Source organism: Poecile atricapillus, chromosome 2 (assembly GCF_030490865.1).
Source record: "Poecile atricapillus isolate bPoeAtr1 chromosome 2, bPoeAtr1.hap1, whole genome shotgun sequence".
Taxonomy (NCBI): Eukaryota; Metazoa; Chordata; class Aves; order Passeriformes; family Paridae; genus Poecile; species Poecile atricapillus.
In genome coordinates, this window is record NC_081250.1 from 88,723,964 (window position 1) to 88,746,872 (window position 22,909).

The 22,909-nt window shown below is 38.6% G+C and overlaps 1 protein-coding gene across 2 annotated transcripts in view; it reads right to left on the minus strand.

Annotated features, from left to right (window-relative positions):
- MOCOS (molybdenum cofactor sulfurase) overlaps positions 1–22,909 on the minus strand; it is a 213,433-nt gene that overhangs the window by 25,405 nt on the left and 165,119 nt on the right. For both annotated transcript variants that reach the window (XM_058830908.1, XM_058830909.1), the window contains exons 7-9: positions 13,118–13,234; positions 9,969–10,412; positions 2,884–3,046 (exon numbers count right to left, since the gene is read on the minus strand). In XM_058830908.1, coding sequence (XP_058686891.1) covers positions 2,884–3,046; positions 9,969–10,412; positions 13,118–13,234 — 724 coding nt within the window. The remainder of the gene's footprint in view (positions 1–2,883; positions 3,047–9,968; positions 10,413–13,117; positions 13,235–22,909) is intronic.

The following is a 22,909-nucleotide window of genomic DNA, read 5'->3' on the forward strand; positions in this document are numbered from 1 at the left end:
GTGGGATTCGGCCCACTCGGCTTTAGGCACTTACCAGAGACACCTATTCCAGCAGCACAGTTGCCTTAGGCTCTCTCTTTTGGAGAGAGGCGCCTCCAGCCAGCAAAGCACGCTCTGGGCAGAGATGTGCGCCACAGGCTGCTCCCACAGTGAGCAAAGCGCGGGTAGAGCGGAGCTGGCAGAGAAAACACAGTGGTTACAGCTCCTGCAGAGGGGTGGCAGCCGAACTGCACCTGTCACCGGACAGCTGGAGCCGCTGGCTCTGCACAGCCACCAAAGCAAGGGCATTGCAGAAATGGAAAGAACAGAGAAACTCAGCACAGGGACTGTGAGGGCAGGGGGAGGAGAGACGGGGGAAACAAAACTCATCTTGGAAAGATGCATGCTGCTGTGGCTGAGGAAAGGCGGTTTGGGTGGGTGGCGTTCCATGAGGATGAAGGAGCGAAGCAGGAGGAGAGCTGGAGGTGGCTGTTAGTCAGCAGGCCAAGAGCTATGGATCTGAAATAACATCAGCCACCAACACAGGCAGTGAAGGTTCTGAGCTTCAGAACAACCAGCCCGGCTCAACCGAGCTCCACTGCTCTCCACCACATAGATCACTGCTCACATGCAGCATTCAGCTTCAGGTCTTACATTAACAACCAGCTATGGACAGGCTGGTGACAAAAGCAGCAGGGACTAACATGAGATTTTCAAGTAAAAGAGTCAGTTTATTAAATTAAATTTGCCTGTCATAAAATGATTTAAGTGGAAGACACAACACTGATCCATGTTTGTGAAGGGATAAAAGAAAAAAAATTAAAAATTTAACATCAACAAACAAATAATGGATTTAGACTGCAGGTAAGAAGAAAGAAAACATAATAAATATTGGAACAACTTCCTACAGATTTATCTGCTCAGTCTTACCCTGCTGGTTTGTATGTGCTCCCATCATTGTGCCATCTTAGGAGCAGTAAGCTCTGGAATAGATTCCTCAAGGAAAAGAGAGCCATTATCTCACTGTCAAGAATTAAAAAAAATGCCACAGATCTCAACAACACCATGAGAGTAAAAAATAGCAGGACTACTAGAAAAGAGGCCCAGATCATCTCATGGGCTAGGATTTTGGTAGCTAGAGTCATTATACAAAGAATAAAATGACTCCGTTCTTACACACTGGCTGTACTAAAGCAGGCTGTGAATAAATGGCAATAACATTCTTGCTAGAGCACACTGATCAATTACTTTTGTGTAGAAAAGTGATCAATAGACTTGGACAACCACTTCTGTGTGGAAATGGTTCTCCCTTTCATTGGAAGGAAGGGAAACGACAGTGAAAACTCCAAAAAAGACACTGAGTAAAATGTAGAATTTAAAGGCAAATTTCAGCCTGGCACTAACTGTGGCAAGAAATTGTAAATCTCAGTGTGAAATGGGTGTCTTGACTGTCATTTTTGTGTGAGGAAACTTCCTCCTGACTCCCTGAAGCATGTCAGGTGTTATTGACAGGTGAACGTACTAATGGGTAAACACTTGTCTGAAGGATTGCTAGCAAGGAGAAAAAATGAGGGACAGACTCAGAATGGTCAAAAAGTAAGAGAGAAGGTAAGGAAATAAATCTCTAGAAATAATTAGTTCTGAAACACTTGATAATTTAAAAGTTGTGGGAGAAAGCTGTCTGTGCAACTGTACTACAAAAAATTGAGGTGCAAGGTTCTCCACACAGAATTGAAATGAGTTAATGGTAGATTTTCAAAGAAATAGTATGGAGGAAAGAGGGGAAAACAGCGGTGTATGTGCCAGTGGGCAAGTCTGGAATCCGTAAGAAGAGAGTAGATGGTGTTTGGGATTGGAAACACAGAAAATAGCACATGATTAGTGGAAATATCAAAATGTATGTTTGAGAAACCTATTTCAACAAAAAGAATCAACAAGTCAGATTTAATTCTATGGAGAGTGCTCAGACAGGTGGTGATGACAACAACCCTACTGTACACACAAAAAGGAGACTGTGGCTACAGATCCACTCATATGGATTTCTAATAAAGGGTGAAAAATCTGAAGATAGGTTCCCTTGTTTTGCTCTAGCTGCTGAAAATGTGGGCACATGTATTATTAATAGTTAAGACATACGGGCTGAGTAAATGTTGGACCCCAGGGAAATGATGAACACCATTCAGACATGCAAACTCAGCACTAGAAATGATTTTTGTGATATTCAAACCTGTTCCAGTGTTCAGTGGCAATGGCACAGTTATGAAAAGAAATAATTTGCACTCCTGAGTAGCACAGGGCTTTCTGTAACATATTCTTTACATATTTTTTTCTTTTTTTTTCCCTCAGCAGCAAATAAAAAGGATTTTGATAATTCCCAGGAAGTTCAAACATCATGAAATATTGCCTGCCAGTGCAAGTATTTAACTGAGTTAAATAACGTCTGGCTAATTTCCACTGAATACTAATTTCCACTGAAGACTCTACCCCTCTAATCCCACAGCTGGAAGGAGGAAGAGAGATACAAAATGGGAAGTGTTTTGGCCAGGGTGTTTAATGTTAGACTTCTATTCCTTTACCTTTGCAGCATTAACAATCCCTTCAGGCTATGGAGAGACACCAGTTAGTAAATTCCCACATCTGTCTGTTCCTTTCTCCATCCTGGAGAATTCAGTATATGACTGCACATAGGGAGTCACTGTCTACTCTCTGCCTACCTCGACAATAAGTTAGGAAACCCCCCAGGCTACATATACAGGTTGGGCTTTCATAGTCCACAGCTAGCACAGAACTTTTCCCTAAAGTAAGCACGCACAGCATTCAGTGGTTTGGTGGGAGCATGCAGGTGTCCCTGCCTAGAAGTCTGACACCAATAAAGAAGGGAAGGAAAAGATATTGTTTACTAACCTTCTGCTTGGATGACCATAATTTTTTGCTTCAGATCAATTGAGGGATTCACCAGACACAGCCTTGGCTCCTGCTTCTGAGTCATGCAGACTCCATTCTGGTTTACAACCATCCAGTTTCGGTCATACAGCAAACCCTGGTTTCCCACTGGCCATTCTGTAACCTGGGAAAGCATTAGAAGGGGGTACGAGGGTTTAAAAATGTTAGCTGCATTAATAGATTCATGCTGAAAAGAGAGGAAAAAGAATCCATTAATGAAACTCATTGAAATCAGGAAAACTTATGCAAGCCAATGTCAGCTTTCTGTAAGAGAAACTTTAATTGCAAATCAAAGATAAAGACATCACTGCACAAACCTGACAAAAAAAAAAAAAATCAAATTACTCTAAGTTGTTAGATATTATCATACAGTTTAACAGAGCTATAAGAATAAACAATCTCCAAAACACTGAAAACTGTCTTCAATTTTATATTCATCCATGTTTAGGACCTATTGCCCCAGAAATTTTCATTTAACTTACAAAGCACAGAAATTTTATGAATTAAGGCAAAACCAAGCAAACAGAAAGCAGGAAAACTGTGATATTCAAAGTTCTGAAAAAACTTGTTTTTCATAAAATGGGACCACTTTTTCCATTAATCCATTTGAGAAAATCTCTGTCACTGAAGCTTCTTGTTTAGCTGGGATAATAACAATTTCTTTAGATTCCCTTACAACAAAACACATTGTCTTTTTTACTGTCTGTTCTTCCATTACTTCTATAACAGTCTTTACATTCAATAGCCCATACAAGAACATTGTCCTTGCTTTCACATATATTTTTCTGGTGAAAAGAACATCTGTTTCTGATGCTACACAGATGGTAATCTTGAAATCTAAAAAGAGAGCAATTTTAGTACTGCCTTTGGGTGACATTAATATCTGCTTTCTTCTCCAGAATGTTAAAATATTAATACCATTCTTGTAATACAAAGCTGGCCACTAACACATTCTTCAACTCACGTATGCTTTCTAGTCACAGTTGAATATGGAGAAAAGTTTACAGCTGAACTTCATTGAATTCTTGTAGAAAAGCTGAATACATCTCACATGAATTAGCCAACAAAATAACTTCAGAAAAAAATTATTGAGTAAAAGATATGTCAAGCATAGCCTGATGCTATGAAGAATAGCATGTCTGGAAGCACTGGCTAGATTAATTAAAAAACACATTCTTGTTTATCACGTGCTCATCCCCAAACTTGACAGACCCTAAAGTATCACATAAACTTTTTCATGTTTTTATAAAAGCCTGCAGCAGCAGTTTGACACTGACAGCCTGACTATAGAAAGCTATGGGCAGGCATGCTAGAACAGAAAACTTAAAAGCATCAAAGCTGAACTGAAAATAATTTCACAGTGCTACCAAATAAACTGAATACAGAAAATGGAAAGGAAAAAGAAAATTAAAAGAAGAAAAGTGTTCTATCAACCCATTTGATTTATAATATTATTTGGCATTTTTTTTATGCAAGTGTGGATGAAAAATTCAGTGATAAATAGAAATTTTTGGTCTGAGTGTCATCTGAAATCACACTATCCAAGTACCTCAAACTGTCAACTCCTCAGCTATGTGAACCTTTGTCTTTTTCAGGAGAGAAATCATAGCCCAAACACTGCAATATCAGCTGAAGAACACACTTTTGTTCTTAGTGGAAATTATTCTTTGGAGAGACCAGCATTTTTGGTTATCCTGTATAATTAGACTACAAAATGCATTTGAACAGCTGGTGATCATCTGAGAGCTGCAAGAATTTCCTGCTAACAAATCTCCCTTCCAAAAAAGAAGATCATTAATTGGTAATACATCTTCCCGTGAATCCAACAGATCTTTATAGGATTTGCAAGATATAGAGAACAGAGTAAACTAAGAAAGCAGAAAAATAGAAAAAGAGCACAAAGTTTTTCAGTTCCCTATTGCAACGTTCTGTTGTTTTGGTTCCAGTTCAGGACAGCAATCTTATTCAGGAAACAGCTTAAGCATTTGCTTGCCCTCCACTGAAGGCAAGAGGTTTTACGAGCAAAACAAAACCTCTCTTTAATCAGAGCTTCAGGTAGTTCTGACAGGCATTCAAGGGTAAGCCCAGCTAAGTAGCTATCAGATATTTGGAAATAATCAACACCTTCCACTCAAGATAGCTTTGACAGGTCTAAAATAATGGCAACTAACTCCATGCTTCAGTCACACCACAAATGTGATGCAGCGCATGACTACAGGTCCTCAACACATTTTTCCCCCTTCCTCTGGGTACTTGTCACTGTAGTGAGAGTCACACAGGTGTGCCTGCAGTGAGTCCCTGTCCTGTCATGGATCTCCTCTGTGCGCTGTCAAGTGCCCAGCTCCCTCTCCACATTTCAGCTCACTGTATTGCACATGTTGCTAGGACCCTGGTAGAGAAAGTTGCAACAACAAAACAACCGTGCCCTGCCTTGGATGGGGAGTTACAGATGGCTCTAAGCAGCCAGAACTGGTTTGCTGCTAATACTGACCCTGGAGATGAGCAAGGAAGAACACATTTCATTTATTCTCTCAACACTGAGGCCTGTGGCCTGTGCAGAGCATATCCTGCCCTTATTTCAAAGGGGCTGAAGAGATTGTTAAATGAAGTAAAATAGAGCAGGTTAGCATATGTGGCAGAGAGAAATAGTGCATTATATAGCCTGTAATGTGATTCCCTGACGTTGCCTGGCCATCTCTGGCTACTGGGACAAATTAGAAGTGGGAGGGCAGAAGGAAAGCAGGGGGAGCATGGTTTTACTGACAGCTACCAGCAAACACATTCATTCCAAACGTGGAAGGTGATGATGCATCCCAGGATCATTCAATGTAAGGTCTTCTCTACCAGTCACAAGGACCATTTCATAATACAGCCAGTACTTGGTATTGTCCCATCTGATTTACTGATCTTTTCTTATCACAAAATAAAAACAGCCACTGCAAAAACATGTGGGGTTTTTTGGTTTTTATTTCAGATTTTTCTGTAAAATATTTTGGGCTGCATTTCTCCCATAGTTCACATGGGAGATATCATCATGAAGTCTCTTCAGTTTTTGAACACATTCAAGAAATCACTTAAAAGGCTTTAAATTATCTAAGTTTAAAAATATTAGTGATCTTACATATAATTTATTCACTGATCACTAGGAATTTGCACTGTATTTTGAATTAAAAGCTAGTTTTTCTTTTCCATTGAGATGTAACTTTTTATACTCTGAAATCTACTGCAAGAATAATAAAGTTATTAATTAGTTATTAGTTTAAATTCCTAACCTCTTTCACTGAGCACATTGCATTATATAATTATGCAAAAGTCATTGACATGAGAGATGGTCCTGTTTAAAAATGCAGGTTTAAAACACATTTTTATGTTGGAAAAAAGAGAGTGGTCTTGGATAGAGGTTACTCCTCTGCTTTTCTCCATTTAATAAAATAATTGTAGTAAAAACACCTTTGAGAAGTTGAGTTAGAAAATTCTGCCCTCTGTTTTCTGCACCATGCGTACAAAATCCCATGGGACAACAGTGGCCAGGAACACTTCATAAAATTCTGCAGAAACCACCTGACCTGCAGCGAGCTGGCAATCTTCATGTCAAGTTTCATCTTCCCAGCTGCCAAAACACTCTGCACTTTCATTTTCTCTGGAGGTCAAGAACCTCTCATACTTAACCACTTAGAATAGAACAGAGAAATCAGAGTTTAGGAGAGGAGGAGATTATGTGCCTCTAAAGAGGAGATCAAACAGCTGTGAGTTTGCACTCACATCCTCCTCAAGTTTGTCCTCCTGACACTAATCATCTATCCTGCAACCAGCAAGTCTGTGGGCAGATTTCACTGGCAGATGGGCTGAGTCCTGCAGACAGCTATCTGGAATTTTCCACTGCACATATTATTTAAGGAAAACTCAAGTGATCATGTAGTTACAATAAGCCCTAGTTACTACACATGCTAAAGGTCTGACCTCCCATACCAGCAGGAGGCCTGCACTTGAACCTACAAACCTATGAGCTTCTGATCTCAAGTATCAAAGTATTACAAGGTGAATGAATTTACTAGAGCTCAGTATTTGAACCACTTTCACCTTTTCACATCAGCTAGCTGAGAGTTAGCCAATAACTGATCAACACGGAGATAAAATTTTTAATTGGGAAAATACTGTTCTAGATTTCCAGCAACTACAAAGCATCTAAAGCTATTTTAGATTAAAAACAAGACACTGAATTTCAATTTTTGGATTACAATCAAAGACTAAAGCTACATTATTACTACTTCAGAAGTTTATGCATTTCCTGAAGTAAGGAGATAATAAAATGTTGTCTGAAGTCTGTATGAAAAAAAACACTAAACAAGTGGCAAAAGAGAAGTTCTGCATATGTTTCAGTCTTTCCAATATAAAGCCTAGAGATTTAAAATCAATATTTTAGAAGGCAAAATGATTTCTAGGATTTGACTCCATTTAGTTGTGGTAAGGCTTCTTCTTTAGCATGTCTTGCTTCAAACTCCAGAGCATGTGACGTACATTGTTTTCCCATTTCAAGGTGATACAGGCTGAAGCTGCAGTAATGACATATAAACACACACACACACACACATATATATGTATAGATACATATTGGAGGTTAGTGCACTCTGCAGGATTTGGGTCCTGGCAGCCATTGCTTTCTATTCTACTCTTGCTCATTGGGAAGAGACTAAGTCACTTGGTGATTTAGAATGGGATTAATTGAATTTTAAAAGTCATTTTACAAATGGTGGTCTCTAAGATGGCATTTTTATCTCTTCTATAGACAGACAGTGAGATTGGCAAATCCTTCACAGGCTGGTTATAAATGTATGATAGGTCTAGAAGTGCCAGTCAGACTTTTGGGAAGAAAAAACATGAAGAACATCTGGTGGACAGGAAGAAGGTCACAAAAGCAAACATATTTTTTGCAAAGATTTGCTTCAATATAAAAGAACCATCAAAATCAAAATACTCTTTTAACTTCAACTCCGAGCCTGCTCTCCCAATGCAGTGAAAGCCCTTTCCTAGTGGATTTGTTAGATCAACTTTTACTGTGCTTTCAAATGCACTCAAGTATCTTCCATAAACCACATGGAAACCATGTGGAAATACACAAAAAATACTTTTTAAGTAGAGAAGGAGAAGAGCTAAATGCTCTTTATAGTGAAATTCCAGTCCCTTCCAATACCATACACTAAATCCAGTATTTACTTAATTCTCTGTTACTCTGGCAATACAAACTCTGACAGTGCTTAAATTACAGGGCTCTTATGTGGCTGTGACTTTGTCATAAAAAAATCAAAACAGACTTCAAAAAATTACTCTAGACATGCAAAATTAAACCTCATAATGTAGCTGCAGTTTTTATATCTATATTTAAATTATTCAGATCAGCTAGTGTTTGCTACATAATCTAAGTTGCCTTGGATTCCTCTTGCAGTCAATGAACAGAAATATCCAGGAAAATTTATTCTTGCAGATGCCTACTTTATGCTAAAATGAATAAGCAGGTACCATACCATATCATATCATATCTTAAGCCCTCACAGCTTACAGAATACTGTTGAACTGTAGAGGTGGAAGCTGAGGTAAGATGAGCTCTGTTTTCACTCTGGGCCCATTAACACATGCCTGGCACAAGCACTTTGCATGAGCCATGGGGATTTCCCCCCTCCATGAAGAATCGCAGTCCTGACTGCTGAGGAGTACCGGATTTGCGCAAATTTATCTCCTAAAGCCGTTTTCCCGTCACAGAGCTTGAAGAGGAGAAACCTGGCTCAGCTTGTGGGGAAACATAAGCTTTCTTTCATGCTGAGGTATGTCGTACCTGCTCCTGGGCACAATCACTTCAAAGCCTTCCTAGCGCTGAATGTTGCGGTGTGTATCTCACACCACCAGCCTGTACGTCGAAAATAGAAGTAAACCCCAAAGGTGCATGAATACTGCCAACGTATTTCAGCAGCTTCTACACTGGGCTTCTGTAATACAGCTATGAAAGCTGCCACACTTCAGCAAAGGTTAAAAATTTTTCACATGAAATGGGCAATTAATTTGATTTTCTAAACAGTTTGATCTAGTGGGAGGTTAATAAGGGGTGGATATTGTTTGTTCATATCTCATTTAATGCTCAGGACTGTTCCTCTGAATTAAAGACATCATAAGCCAGCCCAAATTTAAAAATACAGATGTTTTCTTGATCATTTAATAGCGTTTAATTGCCCAACCTCTCTGCATTGAGAAAAAAACCCAACAAAACATTGTCAAATCAGCTGAGAAGCCCTATTTAAAATGCAGGGGATTTGACACTGGATTTGACCCCAATTTTCTCTCAGATGTGAGACACTGACCTACACCACTAAGTTTTCCTAGGGAAAGTTATACCATTATTGACATTCATTAAATCACTTCCCAGTATGGTACTAAGAAGAATGACAGTCTAGGTCATGTGTGGGCCCATACACCTATTTCATCAGGCATTATTTTAAAAAAAAAGTCATAGCTAAGGTGGTGATATTATTAACTTGGTAAAAAAGCAATTAAAATCTTCAAAGAGTGAACTTTCAAATAGCACAGCAACACTTAAATGTCATATTTCTGTTGCAAATGTATTTTTAATGATAACATTTCTTTGTAATGTAAATCAGCCGCCTCTCAATTATAACATTTTAATCAAGTTATTTCTCAATTGCTGCCTACCCATCAATGCCTACAAGTCCGTCACATGTCATTTTGTAAAAGCATACTAATTACTTGATTATATTTTAGTAAAGTTTTGCAAATCCAACTATTTTCTTCAAGACAGCATAATATGTGCCTGTTGTGGGGGAGGGGAAAGCAGAAGATACATTTACCCCTGCCCTGTAACTTCAGCCTACCTGAAAATCCTTCAATATAGCCAGACATGTGGGACTTGATCCCAGAAACTTGAAAAAAGGGAAACATGGGTACCCACACACTGCTTCCTAGTATCTCATACACACGTGTCTGATGAAAAACACAAGGCTGAGCTGTACAAATACTTCCAAATGGTTCAAAGCACGTACCTCAAACGCAGAGCAGGATTTGATTGGGTAGAGGTAAATTTTGGCGACAGTGATGGGCTTGCCACCTTTTCTACACGTTGGCACTGCAGTCTCAGAAACAGCTGCCCTTATGCTTTCTGCCTCAGGCTCCAGTGGCTGCCAGCTGCCAGTTGTCTCTGCCTCAGACGGAACATTCCTGAGCTCTCTGTCAGAGATTTGCAGTACTGGAGACAATTTATCTGCATTGTTAAAAGAAAGGTGGTCATCTGGAACAGACTCTGCCGTCAGCTTTGTAGCAGACTGGAAAGGAATCTCAGCATCCGATTTGGAGAGTCTGGTGGCTATGATGAAATTCAGAAAAGTCTGTGCATCTTCAAAAGAAGACATGTAGCCAAAGGATATTCTCACAGAGCCAGTGGGACGTCCATCAATTAGGTCTATGTTATCTCCACAGACATGCCCAGCCTAGTTTGAAATAGGAAGCAAAACAGAGAGCTGTCATGATACTTTGCCTTTTTTCTCTCTCTAATTTTACCTAGTCATTAATGAGTCTCTTAATTCTAACCTGAAAAACTGTTGTGAAAAATAGAAGGTAAACTCATCAATACAAAGAGAAAATTAATTTAAAAAAAACCCCTCAGTTATCTTATTATTTACTCAGACTATGGGGATAATTTTTCTCCTTGTCCTATTCTACTCGGGGAAGAGATACTTCTCAAAAACTTATCAAGAGTCACAAAAAGGTTGTATGTCCCATGACTGTCAGCTTGGACAACCTCCAGGGATATTCCAGTCTCACCTGCATAGTTCATTGGGATTCAAACTGTGATGTTATGTTCAGATAAGTGAACAAACCATGAGATGGTTAATTTTTCTGGGGTAGTTTTCTCAATATTCACTGTCAGAAGAGCATAATTTTATACCATCAGTGGCTTTTTCATGGCGCATGTTAAATAGTCCAAACAGCAGAGAAATAACTCATCTGGGATAGCGGCAAAGCAGAGACTTGTATCTAGAGCTCAGACATCCAAAGTGCCACTGGAATATCCTTCAACTCTGTCTTGCTGATCCAATCAACACACTGCTTTCAGGATGAAGGTAACTGGTCTTTCCTCTAATACTTCCTCCTTTGAAGAGCACAAATTTCCACTTGAAAAGCTTTTATTGAAAAATTATTTGAATGCTTTATAGTGACCTCCATGTCAGATACCAGATATCAGTTACCCATCTGATACGTCTCTCATACAAGAGTCTACAGAAAACTCTCTCTTAAGACCAAAAGTTTCTCATTCTTTAAGTGAGTCAGTGAATGCTGCCACTCACCACCAGTGAAGCCAGCTAGAGTCTCTCTTTGTTCATCCACTTAATATTAGCTCACCAATGGACATAAGATTTAGTCCTAACCCAGCATCCTATTCCCAAAGTGTAACAGCTGTTGGGTTTTCTTTTTCTCAGAATGTGATTTATTTACACATTTCTGTCACATTAAAAATGGATGTGTGAATAGTTTATTTACATGAGGGCTTTTTCTAAGCAAGAAATGTCACAGGACAGTGAACACAGATGCCATTTATGCAAGGAGAAATAAAAACCCCTACATCTATGTCAAAGCATGCAACACAGTAGTAAATATTTTAATGCAGTGTGATGTAGTTTTTATCCTTGACAACAGAGCAGAAGCAGCATTTGCAAAATTAGGTTGCATCTGTTAATATACCCTTCTGTAACCCTTCTGCCAAGCATTGCTTGATTGACTGAGGAGAGAGGTTCCTACTGTGCAAATAAGTAAACGAGTTCCTACATAACATTCTAAGAAAACTAACCACACTTCTCCAGGGACTCTTGAAGACAGAAAGCACTCCCTCACAGGCATTTTATCATGTAAAACTTCATCAGGGAAGGAAGAATACAGCCAGCACCCTGGGAAAAGATGAAACTGAAGTATATGTGCAAATAAGGTAATAAAAGATGCCTTCCTCTACACAGTAACATTATCAATAACTCATCCTGATCCTTCTCAAAGCACTGATGGGAATGGAATGTCCCAAAATAACGTCTGTGTAACTGTACCCCCTTATTATACAACCTTTGGTGATTAAGTGTCTCTCCATAAATTTAACTTTAGCCTATCCCCATCTAAATGTTACAGACCTAAAAGAAGTCACTCACTCCTTAGAAAAATCCTCTTTGTATAAGGAGATCCAAGAGCATTGCAGCTGGTTATTTTTCACTTCAGCAAAAGGGTAAACCCATTTTTGTTTTCTCAGAGGAGAGAGCTTCCATGGCAAGTCAAAACACCATTTTGCCAACAAAGGTATTAAAGGACTGCAGCGGTCTTTAAGAACTTGTGCTATCAGTCCTGAATGTAAATATGTTTCCAAAATAATCTATATATCTCTGTGAAATTATAAGGGAGCTATAATATCATTACAGCCATTAGATTTATTTTTTTTAACCTTTTAAGAACACCATTAATAAAATTTTTGATTGTTCTGAAATAATTTACTGTCATTTCAAACTGACAAATATGCAAATAGGAAGCCTTCTCCACTTCACTGTAATACATGCTGCTATACACCTTTTAATGACAGCTTATGGAAAACATTAGTAATCTTGAAAACAGTCTTTACATTCATATTGTAAAAATCTAACACACCAGTAATATAAGAAGAGGTCATCTAAATTTGCTTCATTCTCTGAGATTCATTGTGTATTTGCCTTTGTTTCCTGTCCAATTTGCATATGTATTTTAAATTGTAACACCCAACAGTAACAGGTCTATAAGGCTTGAAGATTATTAATTATTAACAATAATTAATTAGGATACTTAAAGAAAAACATGAGAGGAATTGTCCAGGAAATTATGTTCTTCTGGAAGTCTGGATATCATGCAATTCCAAAACCAAACAGGAAGGTCCATTTCCTATTCTCCAATAAAATATCAACAAGCAACACATACTTCTCTGCATCCATCAAATGATTTTGTTTTAATACCTCATTTTAAGGTACCAAATTTCAGTTAGTTTAGTTCTTTAACAAGGCAAGGGAGTTGAAAGCTTATAGAAAGTGAGACAAATTTAAATTCATTCATAAAGTCACAGAGACTCAAAACTATGGGATGTTATACACTTACTTTAGCTTTTAACTTCTTATGGCATACAAAAACTAACCTGCAGGTTCCTTTGGATGTCCTCATTGCTTATGTTCAAATGCATCTGGCAGGCTCCCATGTTACAGAAGCAGCCTGTGCGAACATGTATGTTGTGGAGACTTGCCATGCTGTCCACCTTCCCAATACAGCAGAGATATAGGAGAAAAATGAAAAACAGACATTTTAAAGTTGTGGTCAACAAGATACAGATACAGTGTTTTACAGGTAAAAATCAATGGAGGTAAATTGTATCTCCAAACAATTAACAACTTACTGTACTTTTTACCATTCCCACACAGATTTAGTATTTTTCAGCTTTGTTATTTCAGCTAGAAGAAAACCTCTGCTAGAACCAGAGACATTTACCTTAGCATTGAGCAACTACTCCACACAAAACACACAAAAGTCAGATCCTGAGCCTGTACATCTGCTCAGAATTTTAAAGCTATGAACAGGTTTATTCACATCAGTGCTGCTAATTACAGACCTGCAGCCAGGTGTTATTCAGTGTCTTGACAGAGCCATCACCTGCCTCTGAAGACACTGAAGAGAAGCCTGGGTCACCTTTTCAGGTAGCTAAAGAAAACCTTGTGCTCCAAGGATCTGAAACTGCAAGTCCTCATTACAAAGAATGACATCTATGGGATGTTGGCTCACAAGTGCTGGAAGGGTCAGCCCCTCAGTAAGCAGTAACATTTGCCAGGACAGGGAATGAACTGGAATGTCTCCTTGAGTCTTCCACATACAACCCCCAATCTACCAAGTCCCTGCTGCATTTCTTCCTTGTGCTGTTTGGTATTACACCATTTCTTTATCATCCACTGAATAATGAATGGGCAGAAATACAGTACTTGCTGACAAACTAGCATGAATAAATTATGGGAAGGAATGAAAATGATGTGCAAAGAGAACAGAAGAATGTGCCCATATGTGCCTCAGAAGGAGACGTATATATGCGCGCACTGGGAGGACAGCACTGCAAGGGATATGAATTGCCAGGGTTTCATAGCACAGCTAAGAAACAACAGAAGCATACCACAGGGATCCTCTTAGCACCGCTAAGAAACCATGGAACCTCACTGTAGGGACCTGGAAATGCTCTATATTGATCTCAAAAAGCAACAGCAGCAGCTGGTAAGATTAGCTGAGCTACCACCAGTTATTTCTTTGATGAAAAATGATGAGCATTCCTGGTCAAGACTGCAAAGAAGGACAGACAAATGCATGAAACTGGACTCCCACCTCTACCACAGACTCCAAAAACAACTTGCACAACTTGCATTAACCCCTCTGTGCTTTTGCCCCTTTTCTACAAAAGGAGAGCTGAGAGCCCTGCAAATGACCACGCTGTGGACTCAGGGGACTCAGATGTATCAGAGACAGAATCAGGCTTGGGCTCAGCTGGATGCACAGCAACAGCTCAGCCTAAAGGGGCAGGAAAGGGAGTGTCAACAAAGTCATACTAACCACTTCCCTAAATGTGAGCTCATGTTTTTGTTAGACGCATCAGTATAAATGTTCAACCCAGCTTTTGTAGCTGGCTACATCTCTACTGGCCTTTATTATTTTTAACATAAATTTCCTCTGTACAGGACAACGACCCAATACATATACCAATATACTGGTATCATTCACTTTATCTTCTGTCTTGACATGCCAAGCTTCTATCTTCTGGTATCTCTGAGTTTCACTGTGTGCATGAAGCACCCTTAAAGTCACTGCCTCAGGGGCTAGAAAACCCAAGCCTTCTGTTAGAACTTACTCCATGCTGAAATAATTCAACCTAAACAGTATTTAGCTCTGCTAAAAGCAGTTCAGAGTTCTTGGGTTTTTTTTTCACGTGTGGGCATAAGGGTCTCTGCACAAAAATGCGCTCTATACCAAAGAATTCTATACTGCTATAGTGCACAAGTTCTCAAGCTCCCATTTAAATGTGTTCTGCACCACCAGTTCAGTTCAAAATAGTTTGATTCTCCAACAGAGATATAATCAAAATAACTCCATATATACAGACTTGGAAAGCAGAGAACACAATCAGCCCCAAGATCCCAATTGATGATTAATGCCTTGGAGAATATCTTGTGTTTAAAGCAAGTTTCTCAAATTGAAGTTTTAGTAAAAGGCATCTGTTGAGAGAGACTGTTGTGGTGTCGCTAGCTTTGTTTTGTCAGAAGACATCAATATGGGAACAGTGACATTTTCTTGACGTCTTTTTTCATTTAGATGAGAAAAGTTGTCATTCTGCCATAGCATGGTTTGTCATGGTGCTAGTGACTTGTGGGCGGATCTGTCGTTCTGTTAATCATGACAAGCAAGGCAAAAATCATGACATACTTCACTACTGAAATCATACAGTGTTTGGGCTTATTTACTCAGTATACAAAACCTTTAAAATATATAATCTTTTTACTATTAATACTTTTTAAAAGGAACGTTCCTGGGGCAGCCTTGTCCATCAAAATGCATGTAGTGTAATATAGTTTCCATAACACATCTTCAAGAAATTGCAAACAAGATTTTAATTTTTTTTTTAAATTTTGTTAAATAAATTATTACTATTCTTTAATGAACAGTAATTTCATTCTAGCCATGCAATCCAATCCTCACCTACAGTAATACTTTAACTGTAATATCTATCCATTTGCACATTAGACAAGGACTACTGAGACATAAAAAACATGATCATTAGAGGAATATAGGAATTGACATTCAGGAGAAAAAAGGTAAGTTAATAATAGCTTTAGTATTAACTGAAGTTTATTATCACCAATGTGATAATGTGCACAGATTTGGGGAATGTGATGCACACTTTTTGCAATGACACCATGTAAAGAACCAGTAAAGGCAACACTAAAAATATCTGTCCCTTGAAGAGATGCTTGGTTTTCCCTTGGACATAGGTTTTGATTTCTTCTCGTTTAGTTTCACCCTAGAAATGCATTACTTGGGGAGTTAATTTAATCTCTCTCTACAGTGCTACCACATAGCAAAACAAATAGAACATAAAACATCTGTTACAGTTATTTTGATGAAAAAAAGCTTCCTTAAATAAAGCACATCTTCAAATTGCCATAAGGAGCAATAATGGATATTGAGCTCAGGGTTATGAACTACAGAACGTCACTTTCAGCTCTGTCTGTAACAGCGGAGGCTGACTTTTGGGAACCAGAAATACGTTCATTAATGAAGGCACAGAAGCATGAATGGTACTAATGATAAGTACACAGCTTAATGTATTTGGATTGTTAGTTTTGGTGATTCCCTGGGTCTGATACTTGGAATTATTGTGCCTTGGTCTTTTAGAGATTAAAGACTACAATTAAACTGCAAAACAAATGCAGAAATCTTGCAGCGTTTTTACTGATTTCATTCAGTGAGGACATGGTAATCAAGCCATCAAGCTATCTTAGAGTTCCTTCTGTCTCTCAGAGCCTCTTGGCATTCATTACCTTTTCTGAAGCTCCTTGCTGTGAGCCTAGCCCTGCAGACTGCTTCACACCCCAACACTTCCGATGCCACATTCTCTTGATTTTTGACAAGCAAAATGTGCTTTTCACACTACAAGTCACGGTCTTCAAATTTAATAAAGATACATAAAAGAAGTTCGCCTAAACCAGTTTTTTAAAACAGTTAATTTTTTTTCCATCAGAGAGCTTTCCCTTAGTGTTGCCAGCTTAATCAAATGTTCAAATTTGGGTTTTTTTTTCATAGGGCTCTATCTGATATATACATTTATTTTTTTTTTTATTATAAAAAATATTTAAGTGGAGAACTTTCACTTTAATGCATTACCCTACAGTAGTCCTCTCTTGGAAATATGGTATTTTAGTTGACACTCAGTTGGAAAACTCTGAGAAGAAATGAGATTCTGGTCTGTTCTGCTTTCCCATTCCCTGTCACACAATGCACTGATGACTTCTCTGTGCTTGCTAAATGACTGAGTTCTGCTAACCATTCATTTCAGGGCTTCTGGGGCTCTCAGTGAAACCTGTAACCTTTTCTCTGGTTTCAGGTTCCATTGAAATAAGTCTGTGAATGATACTTGCTGAAGGTATGTATATACTAAATATAGTAAAGATTTACAAATGTCACATAATTTTGCATTATTCCTAATCAACTAAGTCTAAGACTCACTAAGAATGATGAATGCTTTAGAAACCCCTGCTGAATTCATTCCCATAGGATGCAATTCTGCAGCTTTTATTCAAGCAAGTACTTATTTGTGAGTTATCTTACCATCACAAGAACTATTCACATAGGAATAAAGGAACTTTTTATAATATATTATGAAATGTTCTGAAAAAAAAAAAATATATATATATATATATATAATTCAATACTGGTAAGTACTGTCCTTCAGGAATTGGGATTAGGACTTCTTATTCTGCTTTCTACAATGCCAGCACCAGGGCAGTTTGTCTGTCTGATGGATTTGCTCATTACAAGAATTTCACTGCACACCACTGATGGCTGGTTATAAAACAGGCTTCATGATGCTGTTCTCCACATCCACCGGTAAATTAATTCACTGATTCACGGCATGGAATTGGAGAGAAAGTAAGCTAGCTCTTTCTGTCATCCAGCATTTGACTGTGAAACGCTGTTGCTGATGCAAATGCATACTTAATCTTGTTTAATACAATTTAATAAGAAGTAGGTCAGAAGGAAAAAAAAAATCAGCACTTGTTTCCAAATAATTTAGTGGGGGGGGAGGGGTCAGGATTTTAGTTGAGTTACAGTATCATTAACTGTTTTAACTGCATGGCTTTCTGCAATAAAGACATTTTTTGCCATCTCAGAGAAAAAGTTTCAATGCAGGCAGATTCCCTCAGTATTGAGTAATCTGATCCACTCCTTTTTGCCTCTAGTTGTTGACAATGGTTTAAATGAACCAAAGAGAGGATATATAGGGTATCTCTATTCCATCTTCATCTATTCATCACTTACTCTGACCAAAATCCCTTCCATAGAAGACAGTGAAGTATTAGACAGAGATATTGAAATTTACTAAAATTGTCAAGTTCAGTGTCCTGAAAATACTTGTTCAGTATAAATGCTATCTTATCAGGAACTTTACAGCGAATGTGATAATTTTCTTGGCTAGTTAGAAAGACAGTCAAATAGCAGGTAAGATTGCATGGGAAAGAAGCAGCCTGGAAATATTAGCATAATTCAAAGCATGTGGGTTGCCACTTGTCAGGAATTCTTACTTAGGAGATGCCATATACATACTGAACCTCAGGTTCTTCATGCATAAAGGAGTAACAGTAATTTTTCATTTCTGAGAACCAGAAGCTAGAAGATTTCTTGGGGATAGGGTGGCTATAAAAACCAAATGAAACAATGAAACACAGTCTTGTTCATGGATGACCTAATATTTTTCTCAACTGCTTTTTTCTTTCCTGCTGTATATGCAAGTGAATTTGGCACAGACCTATTTGAACATATGTAAACTTCATGAGTCCAAGATCCAGCTATTTGAAATAGAACAGACTGATGAGTAAGTTAAACACCTTGGTCTTCTTTCTTTGATTTGGTATCTTAATGATCACAGATCTCTCCAACTAATGACACCTTCTCTTCTGTTTGTTTGTTTGTTTTTTTCCCTCCAATTCAAACTGCACTCATTGACAACATCTGGTTTGCTAAAATGATATCAGGGGAAGGATGGATTTCAGGAAGAAATCAAAGTAAAGGAACTCAAGCTTCTGTGGTTTCCTAATTGACTTCAACAAAACATCCACTTGCGAGTCATAGAAGACCATCTGGATCTCTCCATCCCATTGAGCATCCTCAGCTATTTTGTAGGCTAAAGGCTTTTGGTCAAATTGCTGCTAGTCAGAAAGGTTGAAGCCAGAGGAAAACCACACAGAAGACTAAGCTATAACTCATATCAAGAGGGATAAAGGGAAATGTAGCAGACTAATACAAGTGGGAAACAATGCCTAGGAATAAAAGTGTGCAGTGGATGCTACTGAAGGTGCAGTGACAAAGGTTTCTCATTCCTGTCATACTCAAAACCTTCTCCACCTTTTCCTCTTTCTTTTAAAGCAGTTAAATTCTCTTCTGTCTGTATTTAACTCTGAAATCAGGGTTAATAGAACATGGGGAGGCTGTGGGGTCAAATTTCCATATTACTTTAATTACAGTCACAGGATCCTATACTGTGGTGGGGAAGGGTAGAAGGGTGTGGGGACAGGAAGATGCAAACAAGGAAGCAGCGTAATAGAGAAGGTGGGGCCAGTCTCTTTTTGTCTTCAAAAGATTCAGATGTTGGACTGAAACTAGACACTGCATGCATTCAAAGGCAGCTGATCTGCTTTTACCAAGATCAAGGACAAGGGAATCCGGTGGAAGCTGTCACAAGTGCAGTTCATTTCCTATTACCATGTGGATTTTTTCCACATTTCTCTCATATGAGAAGGTCTGTAGTTTAGAGACACAGTTTGGCCCTGTTACCAAACAGAAAATATTTAGCCTCTCACATTCATCTTGGATGCTTTCATCTGAACAACTATGAGCATCTTTCTTTTATCTCTTTTCGTTTCCTTAGCAACGTGCAAGGACACTCCAGAGAAACAGTGTCAGACAGCACCTTCAGTCTAGTCTTTCATGAGGCTTTCTAACCTTGATCAGCTCTGATGTGCAGTTTAATAGTAGGCAATTTCAAGCACACTAACTCATGTGTCTTTGTCCCCCTGCAATGAGATATAACAGAAATAACTCAGCCTGTACTCTGTCACTACTACCTCAACAAGAAGAGAGCTTCATTACCTACTAATCAGGCTTGCATTTCCCACATTGAGCCTCTGAAGTACAGCACCTCCTTATGTTCAGTCAGTGATCAACCATCATGATTATGTTCAGACCTAGATCAATGATGCTGCCTCCTATATTGTGAGCTCCTTTTTGCAAGAGCTGTCTTTGAGCACCCAGTGCCATGTCACAAAAGCAAAGATCCAGATTGTAATGACTTCTTGCCAATTTGAGGAAACAAAGTGCCATTTATTGACACGCCAGTGTAGTTTACTGCATTGCTGCTATCTCCCTGGTCCAAGACATCCACAGCACAACTGGAAACTAATTGGAACCAAGGAAATCAGTATTTGTTCAACAGGAATCTTCACAACGATCTTTTTGTCCTTATAATCCTGTTTGCATTCTATTGTGCTGGTCCATCTACCATTCCTGGCTTCCTGAAATCAATGGCTAAATCCATAGCTAAAATCAATAATGAGTAATCACCTCAGCAATTTTTAGGTAGCTACTGGGAAGATGGCCAAAAATCCCATTAAGCAAGTTAGAGAACATTTTTCTTTTCCTGAGTCATCAAAATTAATATAATGAGTGGTTATGCTTTTAAAAGCATTAGTGTAACTAGCTCAGAGTCATATGACCATTGCTGCAAAGCCATTCTTAGTTCGAATTAAAAAATCCTGGATTTCCATTTTCTGTGGCCCAGATGAAAAAATACTGCACTTACAAAACTGAATGATTGTTTTACAGGTAAAAAGAAACAGATTGAAAAAAACCCCAAAAACTAAAAGGATTGAATATGAAAAGCAACAAAGATGTCTTGCTTAATAACTTTCTATGAAGATTTATTTCAAATAGATTAAATGTAGTTTGAGGTTTCCCCCCTCATTGCCCACTTTATCCTGTGGGGATGTAGTATGAATTTTCAGACAAGTACTGACAAGTAGTACCAGGCTCTGGTCAGTGTGATCCAATTGACCTGGTATCAACTTCTGTGCATGGGAAATGCTGTAGCTAGTTATTTTGGGTTTTTTTCCTTCCTGTAATTCACATGTTTCCATTGCTCTAATTTTGAACCTATACACCATGTGTACAGTGTGCTGGAGATGATCTTCTAGTGAAACTAAAAATACCGTCTGAGACACAAACAGCAATTCTTTTGAGAAATCTACCCACTCCAGGTATTGCCTGGTCCCATTTATCAGCTGATGACAAGCAGTGATATGAACTTGTATTGAACCAGCTGTGTATATACAAATGTATCCACCACTTGATATCTGAAGATTTGACAGTATTTAACTTATTTTCTCTCCACTCTTGTGAGGTAAGAGTAACTTGGGAAGATAAGGCATTGAATCCCTCAAAGTGACACTGAAAGCCTACAGCAGAAGGAGGGCATTTCACCTGGCTATTGTCGGGTCTTGGTGACTAACCTAAGTCCAACTAAACAATTCCTTAAGATATTACTAAAGGAAAAGGAAGCTTTTAAAAGAGAATATTGTGAAATCAAAGTAAAGGAAGTGTACTTACAGTATGAAAGCACTTCCAGAACTGGCTATCACCATGCTATTTACCTAGAGCAGCTACCTTTTTGTGTATTTCCCATCCTGACTCACACTACTTTGTCCCATGTTACTTTTGTTTGCAGACCTGTCCAAATACAAGCAGATGGAAAAACTTCTACCTGCATATACTGCTCTGTCTCTTCTCTCATCACACCTCACCCATACAACATTGCTTCATGCTTCTTGTCCAATTCTTCCCCCATGCTGGATGTCTGAAATCCTCTTTTTTTTTTCTGCTTTTCTGCCCAAATTGGTGTCTCTTTCTTTTCCCAATACATGTAATAATGGACTTTAGCTGCAGTGTGAGAAATTTAGTTTAATTACTAGGAAATATTTTGCAGTACTGAATACAGCTAAGTTCCAGAACACATTGCCTCTGGTAAGAAAGGTTTAAGTAAAAATTACCATCCAATTCTAAGATATATTTTTCTCCCTCTACATCTCAAACCACAGGTCTGAATTTATCTTGGCTGCTAAGCTGTTTACAAGACAATTCACTAACACAGAATGCTTTGGACACAGAGGGATAAATGGAGTTAAAAGGAAAACTAGTTTTTTATTATTGGGAGTGTCTCATTCTGATTTTGCCTTCTTCAAGCAAGGTGCTAATAACACCAAAGTTGTGGGTTTTATCCCTGTATGGGCCATTTACTTAGGGTTGGACTTGATCCTTGCGAGTCCCTTCTAACTCAGAATATTCTGTGATCTGGATCTAAAGATTATACTCCTAACATATACTATTAGCAGAAAGAGGCCCCAGAGTGCAGAAGGTACTCTGTGAGTACCTTTTCAATGACCAGTACTAGTACTCACTGTGTGGTTGGATGAAAGTGATTTGCAGCCACAAATTCTGATGGAAGACCCTGGCCTTCACCTCAGAATGATAGAAAGCAAGGGAGAAAAGGAAAAACCCAGCAGTGGGTCATCAAGTCAATCCTTATATTACATTAATTCAAGGGTGGGTACAGGAGGCTGTAAAAATTGCTGCCATCTCTGAGAGTCCAATCATGCTGTGGTTATTTGTTTCTTACCTCAATGAAATGCCTTCATTTGCTCTTCATTGCTGCAATGAAGGTTTTACTCAGAGAAGAACCTGAGATTGTGGCTATTTCCTCTTGGTGCATGGAGGAAAGTGAGTGAGTGAGTGGGCACATGCCATAATAAGAGCAGTCATCAAACCATTTCATAGATTTAAACTGAAGAGATGCACACTAGATGTTGCCTCTTGAGAAATACTGATTTTTTCCTTTTAATTGAGAAATGGATGAAGAAAGTAAACTCAAAGTCTAGACCTCCCTTCTCTCTATCTGGATTGATAAGGGTGAGCCAGGACATGCTAATGTAGGTTCCTAGGCAAAACTGATTATAATCTGTGTGAGCAGGGTTCTCAGTCTTGAGAGGCAAAACTCATTCATATGCAACACTGCAGAAGAGCCTTCCTTAGGCAAACCAAAATGTTTACATTCTCTGTCTTTGGCAGCTATTCCTGT